Below are 13281 nucleotides of genomic sequence, written 5' to 3'. Positions count from 1 at the left end.
GGTGTGGGGAGGGTAACATTTTTTCCCCTCTTAAAATGACAATAAAGTATCTATTCTGATGCAAAAGAGCTTTTTGCCTTTGCTGCCTCCAACTAAGATATCTGAATGAGATTTTTATGTCTTGTGTGTAAGAAAAAAAACAAACCTGCAAATGGAGACATAGCTCTAAAAGCTGATGGGGATGATACCTATCATGGTATTTGTTATGAATTAAGAGTTATTTAGAAGAAAAAGAAAATGGCATTTGTTGGAATACAAAACCTGAAGTCAACTGCCTAGTTGATGTATACACATACATTCATAGGCTCTTGAAGTCTCTTGATAAGAAGACAGAACACAAATTCTGCTTTCAGGATGGACCTTGGCTGTCAACAACACACTTAACCCAACTCTCCTGCATTCTCCCAACAGGATATAGCACATGTCACTCGAGATCATCCAGCCTGTCTGAACTCTGCCACAGGAGAAACACCTCGGTGGGCAGTACTTCAGTGGGCAGTACCTCAACAGGAACTGGAAGTATTCTAGAGCCATGTGAGGAGACTGAGCCAAAAGTAACTGAAGCTAATATTGACACATCTACTGATGATGTGCCATCAGAAAAACAATGCAGGTACACTTAAACCCAAAGGCCTTATCTAGCAGACGTAAAATACAAATTACTATATAACTTCTAAGAGCTCTAAATGTGTTTATTTTTACAGGCATCCTGTAAAGCAAGATTCTGTGGAGTCACAGCTGAAGAGGGTTGATGCTACCAGGGTTGATGCTGATGATATAGTTGAAAAAATACTCCAGAGCCAAGATTTCAGTTTAGACTCAAGTGCTGAAGGTATGGAGATAAATAAGGAAGCTTAGGGAAAAATGTTTTACACTACAGGCCTTAGGAAAAAACTCTCTTCATGGTCCTTGTTGCTTGCAATCATAAGGACTGTGCATACACATTACTACATTTTCTGCTTCACCCTGTCTCACAGAAGTTGAAAATACCCTTACATGACTCAGTGAACTTTCCCAAGTAACTACTTTAAGCCTTAAAAGAGCAGCTGCAAATCTACAACAAAGATAGTTCCTCCAACCTAAGCCATGTGATCTGGTTCTTCATTACTTAAAATATTTGTATCTGAAAGTATCAGCTACAAAATGCTAGTAGATTCAAAAGTACTTAGTTTTAGCTAGGGCAACATTAAAGAAAGCTAACATATTTTAATTCACTTGCCTTTTTAGAAGAAGGTTTAAGATTATTTGTGGGCCCTGGTGGAAGCACTTCTTTTGGAAGCCATCATCTACCTAACAGGTATGTAGCCTGAACAACTTTGCTTATCTGCAAACTGAGCACATCAATGTTTATCTCTGATAACATGTATGGGTACAGAACATACTACTGTTGTATAGCCCAGAGCTTGCTCCAAGAATTTTTTACATAGTATTGCAATTTGCCATGGAAAACCTACTACAGTCTGTCATGTGGGGGTTGAGAGAATTTTGGTTTTTACAATGTTTTTCTTGTATCTTAACATAAGATTACTATTGCTTACTGGTTTTTTTAGGTAGGCTTATCTGTTTATGTATAAAGTTATATGAAAAGTAATAGCTGCATATGATATAGCTGTGGGGACGGGTATCCTAAAGGTGATGTTTAAGAAACTATAGAGAATTCCAATAGTAACTTCTTTTCCAGTAACATTACTTTTTTTCTCTGTTTTGACTTCAGTGTAACACCAAACTCTTTAATGCATTAAACTGTAGGTGACTTGGTGGCATGGTAATAATCACCCTCCTTCATGTTTAGCTGTTTGGTTGGGGCTGGTGGTGGGGGTTTTCTTGGTGGGGATTTGGTTGGTTGGGTTGTTTAAACAATAAAGTTACTGATCTGTGATACTTGCTGTTTAGCTTTCATTTAAACTGACATTGAGCTAACTTCTTTCAAACTTTCAGATCAGGATCTGGAGCATATGAGCAGGTGGTGATAAAACGCTAAACTACAATGACAAACAAGAGGAACACCTGGATTGATACTTCTGGTTTTGTTTGCTCTGTTGCAAGAGTTGAGGAACACAAAATGAACTCAATGTGATCCTTTTCTGAAAAGGAATGGAATGCCTGTTGCTCACAGAGCAGCATCTTCTGTGCTACGAAGGCAATGTTTAGCTACGTATACCTTGTGAGAGCACTTGGACTGTTTTTGTAAGCTCTGCCTGATGTTAGTGGGATTATTTTTGATTTGTGTGAAACATTTTCACAAGCATGATGAAGTGAGTCCCATTTCAGTATTTTATACAGGAGATCACTTGTGGTGATGTACTTAGTTCATAACTTCCTTTCTAATGAAGCTTCTGAAAGTTGCATCTTAAGTAATTACTTAATTTGATCCTACCTACCATTTTACTCTTGTAGAAGCTAATTACTTCTATCAAGTCAGTCATTATCAAGCCAGTTATGGCCTCCACAAAACAGCCCAGCTACATTTTAACATAACCAACACCTTAAGAGTACTGAGCACAACTTCACTGTAAGGTTGAACAGTAGAGATGAACTTCACAAGCATTTAAAAAAACCCAACAAAACTCAATACATCTGAACCACCCAGTAATCAGTGGTGTTACCACAGGTTTAAATGCATCATGACATATTCTTTGTTCAAGTGATAAAAAAGAGGGATTCCACATGAAAACACTAAGGCACAGACGTGTATTTTCAAGAAAGATGGCTTTATTGTTAAATTTGGAGGTCAAAAGCTGCTTCCAGAGAAACTCACTCCAACAATGCATGAACCTTAAGAATCAATGGGATGGTATTGTTTACAAACCTAGTCACTAGTTTACTACCAGTTAATTTTTTTTATTGTATCCTTCAAAGCTAGTGCTTTGCTTATGTTTTGATTGTGCCTTGCAGGACTGGGGATGTACAGGGAGATTAAACAATTTACTAAGAACTTAAGCTTTAAAACTAGGTAGACTTCTATACTATTATTAATATAACTTAAGAGAAGCACTTTACTGTAGACGTACTCTGCACTTGGAAAAAGTTTTAGTGTGCAACATCTTTGTTGAAACCTCCTTCCTCCACTCTCTGTCCACTGTTGCATTAAAGTCAATGTACTGTATTTAAATTTGCACAAGTCGTGATTTGCTTGACAGGCAAGAAAGATCTCTTTAAATTTGCATTGAGAATATGAAAGAATCCATTTTTAAAGGAATATGTTATGTGAGGTGTAATTAATTGCAAGCTGCAAATTATTCTAATTTTGTTATGTTTAGCGGTACTGTTTATCACCAAGTCTTGAAATAAATAAAAATAATGTGGCCACTTTTGAAAGCTCAGAATGCTTCAAATTCTACTCAGAGTGATGGTTGACACCTTTTTATTAAAGTAGAAGTAGGCTATATTTAATAGGTTAAATTAGGAAAAGCTGTTTTCCTAAAATCCATAGCAGAATTATTAAACTAATTTTTATTTGTATTTTTAAGGAAATTTCAGATTGTAAAGCTTGAGTACTGTTATTGAATATGATGAGTATGTAAGCTATTTCTCAGTTTTGGTACTTAAATACTTTTATTTCCTACTGTTACTTATAATCTCTTGAAAGTGTTTAATTAGGTAAAAGAATTAATACCAAGATTCTATTTTAGCTGCTGTTACTAGAAGTGTGGTATTATCGATTTCTGTTCTCTACAGGAATTTTAAACAGAAACTACTCAACTGCCAGTATACAACTATCTCTTAGAGCATTACAGTGTCCTTTCCTGTTATATAACTAACTTGTATCAAAAAAAATCCCACTGCAAGTAAACAATGCAAGAAATTGGAATACATTATTTGCTTCCTGTACCCTTGAACACTGCTGCACTTGTTGACAAATCTGTTAAAACCATTAGTAGGTAGACTGTAGCTCACTTCAGTTTACTAGAAAAACTACACATAGGTTGAGGAAAACAGACTTCTAGAAAACATTGTACAGCTATGTGTGTAATTCTCAAGGGAATTTCCATAGCCCAGATTTGTATTTTGTTAGAAGACACAGCTTATTGTCATAGATTAGATATTTTGTTTACTAGAAACAATTCTTTTCTTGCTGATCAGATCTTCTAGGGAAGTTGACATGGAAACTCATCTTTTAATAAAACTGTATCCTAGTAATTTATTCTTTTGACTTGAGTGACAACTCTTCATGAAGTGATTCTCTAATTTTGCATATTTTAAATGGAACATAACCTTCATATTTAGACGTTGCATTTTCCTGTTTGTAAACTGTGTTATAAGAATACTGGAGACTTCCATATAGTAAACTGTTAGGGATGTATTGGTGGGTTATGGGTTTTTTAACTGTATTTAAATGCAAATCTGTGACATTCAATAAACTCATGTCTTCAGCTTGGAATCAGTTCCTAAACAATTGTCTCTTTTTTTAAAGACAAAAAATTACAAACTGAAATGGAAGTGTCTTCAGTTTCTCTACTGTCTTCCAGCTTTACCTCTGTAAATTAAACTCCCTCTCCAGTCCACAAAGTATTTAATGGCACAATTACTAGGACAGTTACTCATCTGCCTCCTGGACAGGAAAGGTAATATGTCAGTCTTACACAAAGGAAAAATCAGTTTTAACATGGGAAGATATTGGTAGGTTAATTTATTGGGCAGCCTCCACAACTACCAATACTTGGGCAAAGTCCCTGCTCACCTTGCAAATGACAGAATTCATCCTCCTCAGTCAAGTGTAAAGATCTACTAAAGGTCTTCATACAGTTTCTGTAATCCTATGGATCACCTTTTTTCAAAACAGTAACTGTAGTATGTATTTCTCTTTTCATCTATGCATTCAAAATAACCAAGCTTTCTGGTACTGCACTGAGTATCTGTTCTTACATTAAGAAAAATATCTAGAGTAGTGAAATTTGGAGCTAATTATAGTACAAACTATTTGGCACTCGATCAGTTCAGTAACCAATCAATTGCAGAGTAAGCATTAAGAGAATTAATTGTCCCATGTATAACTAACTTTTTTGTTCTTGGATTTTTTTCATCAACTCTTTTTTTTTTCCCCAAAAACAGAACAGTCAGAGATGTCAGTTTCATATTTCAATTCATCTGGACGAACATTTGGTTTTCATCCAGGCTGAGTGTGTGCTCATCTTGAACAAGGCATCTATAAATTTTATTCTAATAAGAAAAAACTGGCCCTAATGCTGTGTCTGACTCACATTCATCAGCACAACAATATAGTTTGAGTTATCATCAGCTATCCTTGGAGCCAACAAGAGACTATGAAAACCAATCTAGTAATGATAGCTGTAAGGAAATAGAAAGCAAACAAATACTTAATTTTCTTCCTGGGAATTAATTATTTCTTTATAGCTCCTGATACTCGCCTTGAAACCCCCATGAGTTACTGCTATCATTGTCAGAATCACTCATTTTCACTCCATGAGAGAGGTGCTGGCAGATAAATGCCACTGATGGGAGGTTTAGAGGAGGTTGTGTGGTTCTGGTTATCATACAGAGCACACCATCTGACAGCTATGGAAAAACAATTACTTTAACTCAACTTTGTATAAGAAATCTGTGATCTAATCCTCCTCATTTTCATGTTCAGTATTGAACACCACAGCAGAACCATCACTGCTCAGTGTGACCTTGCCAGCAATGAGTTTGCATAACTTCTCAAAGGTACCACAAAGTCGATTGACTTTGGGAAAAGAAAAGATTGTCACAAGAGGTATATAGACTTCATTTCCATTGACAAATGGTTCCGTGGTTGGATCAACAACCAGTTTTCTGAGATGGTCTGAAAAATAGTCCACTGAAGGCTGGAATCTCGATTCTCTCTCAGGAGCATCATCACACTCCTCGTGTTTTGACATTAAATGATGCTTAATATTTTGGGCTGTGAAAATAACTTCATTGGCAACTGCATTCTGCAAGAACTTCTCATCTTTCAGACTTGGATACACTGCTTTGAAGACCTTTACAACATACAAGAGCATATAAAATGTTTATCACTATCACAGCCTCAGAGTTTAATATTTGCTGTCAAAAAAACTTCTAAAATGTGAATTTTTTTATTCAATCCTGTTTTGCTTATTAAATATTTTCAGATAACAAAAACTAGGCAATATGAGTTGATTTTAGGTATTACAGCTACAATGGCAGTTAACAGAATTTAAAAAAATAACAAAACCCCAAACTTATACCTGCAAGCTACACTCATAGAACAGGAAAGGTGAAGCCCTGCAATTCTTTAGTTCTTTTTAGTAATTATCTTACTTATCACATCACTCATGAGCAGCTTTGGTGACACCTCCACAGCTTATGAGGATTCTAAACTACTTCTGAACTGTCATCTGGAAACCAGGACTACAGCATGTCATTCATTCTGTTTTCAGAATAAAACTTTAAATATGCTCTCACAGCTGCAGGGAATGCTAAAAATAAATTGTGACATCAAAATCTGTGAACTTGTGTGTACTGAGCTATAATCCAAGGCATTTAAGGAAACTAGGCAGACAAACTCATTCCCACCAGCTCACTGGGAAGGGCTCTATACCAACACAGTACCAATGAAGTTCCACTGTTTGTAATTATTTCCTACTTTCCAATTACATCTCAAAATACTGATCTATTCCCATAAATTAGTTACATAATAAAAATTAGTTTGATAAGAAACACATGAGATAACAAACCCAACATATTTATTTTTGCATTATTACCTCATGTCATCTCTGAAAAAAAAAATTTATTTATATACCACACAGCATTTAGCTAGAAATGCTTCTTTTGTTTTTTATTTCTTATGTATCTGAAAAGTCTGTGTAATTGCCAACAACCATGATAATGATTGTTAATGCTTGATAATGATAATGAATGATTAGAGGAAAAAACTATAAAAATAGTATACTTGACAGAATTGAGAATTTTCATTCTAAGGATAAGAGTATGTTGAGAGTGATTATCCATACTGCTAGTTAGCAAACATCCTAAAAGTTAAAGGCCTTTATACAATTAGAAACACAAATCATAGAATGAAACTCTTGATCTGATGGTGTGTGACAATCAGAGCTAAGACACGATATCAATTGTAGTCCATGGTAACAACACTTTCACAGGCAATCATAGACAATTCTACTATTTATTCATACTTCTAAAGGAAGAAAATAATACTTACTGTTTTGTAAACTGCTTCAATGGGTTCCTCAGACTGAACAGATTCACCGGTTTGAGGGTATTTTCTAACAAACACACCTATCTGGGTACAAAACCCAACACTCTCCATTCCTGTTGGTGGGTGCCCTACTCCAGTAAATTCCACTGAATAATCATAGCATTTAGCAGTCTCTAGAGCCCTAAGAAAGACAAATTATTCCAATCTTATGAAATATTCATCTTTCCATGTGGTAAAGAGGCAACCTTAAGAAGCAAGACTCTGAGCCTGAGAAAGCTTGAGCACAATTTCTCTAACAATACTCACATGCCTGAAGATAAGCACTGTCAAAACTTGCTGTATCAGAGCTGCAATCATATGCCTACCATAGCCTGAATCACTCAGTAATTTAGGCATCCAAACATTACCATTATTATTAAAATATATGCACAAAACATTCATGTTCACATGCACATAATCACCAAAAGTTAAATGTATTAAAAGTGAGCTAAAAACTACTGATTTTCAAGAACAAAATTATGTGAGAGGAACCCATAAAAACATACACACCCCAAAACCACAGGAGACCAGTTAATAGAGGAAAAAAAATTGTGGTTTGTTGTAAATGTATAAAGAGTAAAGTCTGCCTAATAAAGGTTCTAACGGGGTACGTGACATATAAATGGAAACCATCTTGTAGCGTATCAGGCAGTGTGAACAAAGGGATTGGACAGAACTAAAACAGCACTGCCTACCTGCAGCATTCTCCATGAAAAAGTAGTAAATTAAATTAACAACTCATGTATTTGAGAGAATACTGTAATACTTAACACTTCATAACACAACTTTCTTGTGATTACAGCTCAAAAATTTTAAAAATCATTCTAATGTCATTAATATCTAAAAGCAAAATCTAAATTTATTAAACTCATAGACATGGTCTCTAAGGTATTTATCCCTCAGCTAATAATGCAGGCAGGTTTTAGTATCATTATGTGGGGAAAATATATCCTTCAAGCTTTGCAAAACTGCACACTCAGTAATCACAGGATACTTTACCATCTCCAGCAGAAACAATTTAAGGGGCAAAATTTCCAAGATACAGTTTCTGACCAAGAGTTAGCTATTGAGGTATGGCATTCTTTACCACACATTTTCTTCCACAACTGTTTGACAGCTGAATGTTACAGGATACACATCCCTCTAGATTTCATTTTTATTACATCTACTGATATTAAGAGTAAGATCTTATGTAACCCTCTGTCATGTACATGTGTTTTCCTTAAAATCCTTCACTGTACCATGGTTCACTAAACTATTCCTGACCTTACCCAACATGCCCCACTGCTGAGGTTATTTGATAACTCTGCTTTCATACTCTTGCAGAAAGGTCTGGACTGAGTGATTGCACACCATACATAGTGAGCACATTTCTTGGGGTTTTATGAAGCATTTTTATAGCAGTGTATTATGCAAAAAGGCTAATTAATACCTTACACTTCAAATGTGTTCAGTGTAATAAAGATATGTAAAAAGGTAGGTAAAAGATTTAAATATTTTTTTGCAGAGCACTTACAGTAAAAACAAGCCAACTTAACCACCATCATAAAGCACAAAACCCACAGAATATGTTTAACTACTCTTAACAGCAAGGAAACATTTCACCAAGTCAAGAGGTGACACTTCACTGACAGCAAACTATACGTGTGAACCCTTCTGACAATGCACAGCCATCTGTTTCTCACACTACTGAGCACCCAGTTGTCAGCAGACCATGTTCACTGAGCTTACCAGCTTTGAAATTGCGCTTGGGTCCACTCAAATTTGTGATCTGGATGCCTGTGTAACGTCACTCCTGGCAGCAAAGGGTTAAATTCAGAATTTGGAGTACTGATCACAACCATGCTTGGTGCCATGAAACCAAACACCACTTCAGGAAACTTCTTCAACTCCGATTCTTCCAGGTGTTCTATTCTGAAAAGAGTAAGTCGATGTCTGTGTTTATAAACACCCTATCATACTTTAATCTTACCCAGTCCCAAAAAAAACCCCAAACCATATCTGTAACTTTTAATTCTACACCTAGGTCTCAATATCAGCACTGCCACTGTGGCCAAGAGGCAGCATAGAGGGGTTTTGTCCGAGCAAATCTCCTCTTGCATTTTGTACTTTTTTGACAGTATCCTTTGCCCACCATGTGCAAGCACCACTTGAATTGCTTAGTATGGTTAATTGAAGCACAAATTAGTAGATGCCACTCCTCTATTTGCTACTTTTCTACTTCTACTCTTCTGCTTGCAAGGTTTGATCAAGTCTGTTTGGAGTATGGACAAAACTCCAAACTGAACTCTAATGAACTTAGAAAAATGTAGAGTGTTGGCCTAATACTCACAGTTCAATACAGGTCACCAAGTCAAAGCCAAGCATGCAAGGATCTTTATGGGCCACTGACCCATGGTGCAATGTAACAGTCAGGGATCTTTCAGATGGTTGCAAATAATCAACGGGAAGAGGAGACAACATATGCCTACAAAAGTATTAAAAATACAGTGTTACAGAAAGGACCTTAATACAAGATAAATTGTGCATGTAAATGAACTAGAAAACACCCTACATAGATACCTCATAAATCTCAAAAAGGTTGACTATTTTACATGAATATAAAAAAGCATATCCAATACAAACACTTGAGTGGCCTCTCCCTGCCCTTTAACTCATGAGCCTTTCATTATATTTTCTCTCCCCTGTCCAGTTGAGGAAAGGAGTGATAGAGCAGCTTTTGGTGAATACTTGGCCTCCACACCACTACATCAAGACAAATACAAATCTTAAAACACAATCAAGGAGCTTACATTTTCTCTTTCATGACACTTGCACAGATATCTAGCCCAGCTAACACTTCAATGCAACGGCAGAATTTCAGCATCCAGAGAAGCCTGCAGTCAGCACATCCTAAATCTGCCACCTGTAAATTAAACATTAAACAATGTGTAAATGCTACATACTCCAAATATTTTGACATTTCTATTCCAAATATTTATATTCCAAATACTTTGAATATTCATGTTAAAGCATTTCACAATCACAACTAAAATTTACAGTTGCAAGCAAGAAGGACAGATGCAGATTTAAAAATTCCCTTTAAAAAATGTATATGAAGATACTACAAGTTTTCTAGAAAAATTAAACTTTTGTTATTAGACCTATAAATTAGTACATGTAAAACATCCCACTGATAGTGGAGAATGTCTTCCACATGAATAACAGTAAGGAATGATTTTAAGTATAAAAGCTGTGGCAATTTTCACATTCACCACTGCTTTTCACTGGACTGCTCTTCCCCCAGAACATGAGAACAGGCTCACTAGCAGCCAAGTTAGCAGCAAAGAATCTGAATAAAACAAGTTTACAGGGTCAGTCTAATGAGTGGGGAAGTCTGGGAATATTCAGACCACAAAACAAAAAATAGATATTCTTTTCTGTAAACTTAGGATATAGTTGAGTACAGAAACCAAACCGTCCTGTTCCTTCTCAGACTCAGTTAAGGCCAAAGCACACTGCTGTTCTCCATGTGGAAATCCTCACTTGTTCCTATCCAGCTCCTCTCTCCCTGGTCAGTAAACACAAAGTTTACCCTCCCATCCCTTCCACATCGTAAATCACAAAATTCAAATTTAAATATAGATGCAACACAAGTGAATATCTCCTATTTAAATACAGATTACAGTGCCATGACCTCACAGACTGGATTAGACTTTTACCAGAACTACGATTGCTTAAGTGCACTGCAGGTGCATTTCCCATCATTTTCTTGCATGTCCCCTAAGACACTGACATCAGTTTCAGATTTAAACACTGCAGATTTAGGAAGTGCTTCTGGAGGAGGCAGGGTAGACAACATGTTAGAAAAGAGCAAACAAACACTACAGTACATTACTAATAATTTAACTTTTCAAAGTAGTATTGAAACAGGAGTTCCAGTATGTTGGGAGGGGACGACAAGACAACACAGGAAGGGGTTAAAAGACCTTAAGAAAGTGGAGAGCAATTAGGCTCACATAATCCCACACTCTCACTGCCACTTCTCATCTCAGAACATCCATGTGAACAACCAGGCAAACCCGATACCACATATGGAACTAACAGCTCCAGAAAGCAAAACCCAACTATGATGAAAGCAGCTTGAACCAAATGCCTCAGCATTAAATTAAAAGTAAAATGCCCACTACTCTCCAAAACAAGCTAAGGCATTTCTCTCATTTAAATATTCTCCTCTTCCCATCAAGTGACATTAATTATATGCACCCCCGAAAACCAAGGTATTATCATCAAGTCTCTGCTATGGCAATTCAGTTTGAACAACAGCTCCTCACTATTGTTGTTTGGTAATTGGGTCAACAGGTTATCTGTGCATTTTGTCTTCCTGAGATACCAAATGTTAACTTCTTTTCAAATGTATAACCTAAAGAAACAAAACATACCAACCTTCTTAGGTTTGTATTTCTCCACTAAATCTTTAACGAACTGGTAGCGTTGCTTGTACAAAGGAGGTGTAAATTTAATAACTTCTGTAAACTCTTCTTTTTGAAAGTTCTTATCCATTGTGTTTTGGCAATGCTAAAAGAGAAAGTTCATTCTTATTTTCTGAAGCACTTGATGACATATCAAATTACAGAGTTTGCCGTTTTCAGCAGTATGTATGGCCAAATGTCGGGAACGCAGATTTGGGAAGGGCTCTCCCCACATGCCCTTCCAGCCTGTGCAGTGGATTTTTTAGGTGAGGCTCAGCCTGGCAGAACTGGCCCCACCGTTTAAGTTCTCAGGTCCATCTGCCACGGCCGAGCGAGCTTGGACAGTGACAGTGAAGTCCTCGGGACTGTCACAGCACCTGGTACTAACCGGGGCTGACCCTGCTGAGCATCCAAGATCTGACGGGATCAGAGGGCAGGGAGGCTTTAACTGCCAGGCGACAGTCTCCACTGAGACTCGAACTCAGGACCTTGGGATTTTCGAGTCACAATTAAACAGGGGTAGAGACGGGATCCCAGTTCTGATCACACACACATCCCTCACCCCAGCTCCTGGCCCCTCCCGGCTCCTGGATCATTCCCCCGACCCCTGGACTCTCAGCCCTCCGATTCCAGCCCCATGCAAGGGGTGTTCCCCAACGCTCAATGCTCGTTAATGTGAGACCATAAATCGCCATCAGTGAGCGTCTAAGGGTGCCTGTGGTTCTGATGCCCACCCGAGCCAGCCTCCCTCTGCGCAGGTAACACGTGGCGGGGGGGGTTTCCCTGCTCCTTACACTAACCCCCCCCAATCTCACTGCCCCTCGGGCTGCTGTGTTTGCCGAGGTGTTTGTCGCGCCCCGCAGGGACACACGCGACAGGCAGCGACAGAGCCCGGCCCGGGAGAGCCAGGCAGAGATCACTAAAAACAGGGAATCACAAAAAAGTATGTGCAAGTTGGCAGCCAGGGAGTTGCTATTCCTATCAGTTTGCGTTGCAAACAGGCAATTTGTAATATTAACGATCTTTACTTATAGATGAAGTTTATTGTAAAGTATTTTTAACACCTGGTCAATTATTCTTGTGGGATTTCTCTCCATTAAGATTTACAGACCTGAATGTCCCAGTTTGGCCACGCACAGAAAATGTTTGTATAGGAAATAACTCACATTAAACCCCTTTGACTAGTAGGGAAGGTGTGGATGCCCCATCCCCGGAGGAGCTCAAGGCTGGGCTGGATGGGGCTCTGAGTGACCTGGCCCGGTGTTGTCCCTGCCCAGGGCAGTGGGGCTGGAACGAGCTGATCCTCACGGTCCCTTCCAGCCCAAACCAGCCCAGGACTTCTCTGCCACTCCGCTGCCAAGGAGGCAGGAGCAGCCGCTGCTCTCCCCCCTGCTCCTACTGGGCCTTGGCGTCGTGACCAAGGGCAGGGACCCAGCCGCGGGTCGGGCTGACAAACCGCGCGTGCGGTGCCACCAGCGCTCCCCGGTGGGCTGTTCCGCCCCGCGGGCCGGCGTGAGGTGGCCGCCAGGCCGAGTCGAGCCGAGCTGAACTGAACCGAATCGCACCGAACAAAACAGAACCAAACCGAACCGGGTCGGGGACCGGCGGAAGGGGCGGTGGGAGGAGGCCCGG

General features: G+C 38.6%; 2 protein-coding genes across 3 annotated transcripts in view; one reads left to right on the top strand and one right to left on the bottom strand.

The window, feature by feature from the left end:
• The window catches only part of EEIG2 (EEIG family member 2), a 20415-nt gene extending 16025 nt beyond the window's left edge, over nt 1-4390 (top strand). Inside the window, exons 8-11 of the mRNA XM_071565372.1 lie at nt 412-613; nt 705-832; nt 1228-1297; nt 1939-4390. Of these exons, the coding sequence (XP_071421473.1) occupies nt 412-613; nt 705-832; nt 1228-1297; nt 1939-1981 (443 nt within the window). The 3' untranslated portion in view covers nt 1982-4390. The remainder of the gene's footprint in view (nt 1-411; nt 614-704; nt 833-1227; nt 1298-1938) is intronic.
• On the bottom strand, nt 2671-13281 carry HENMT1 (HEN methyltransferase 1). 2 transcript variants are annotated; one of them, XM_071565373.1, is made up of 7 exons: nt 12816-13281; nt 11624-11755; nt 9991-10103; nt 9531-9665; nt 8930-9112; nt 7163-7340; nt 2671-5963 (listed from the first exon to the last, which is right to left on the bottom strand). In XM_071565373.1, the coding sequence occupies exons 2-7, from the start codon at nt 11738-11740 to the stop codon at nt 5568-5570; spliced, it is 1122 nt and encodes a 373-aa protein (XP_071421474.1). In that variant the 5' UTR covers nt 11741-11755; nt 12816-13281; the 3' UTR covers nt 2671-5567. The 2 variants fall into 2 exon arrangements, with proteins under 2 accessions (XP_071421474.1, XP_071421475.1); XM_071565374.1 differs by having other exon boundaries at nt 13240-13281.

The sequence above is a fragment of the Pithys albifrons genome, chromosome 10, assembly GCF_047495875.1.
Source record: "Pithys albifrons albifrons isolate INPA30051 chromosome 10, PitAlb_v1, whole genome shotgun sequence".
Classification (NCBI taxonomy): Eukaryota; Metazoa; Chordata; class Aves; order Passeriformes; family Thamnophilidae; genus Pithys; species Pithys albifrons.
This window is presented reverse-complemented; position numbering and strand designations above follow the sequence as displayed.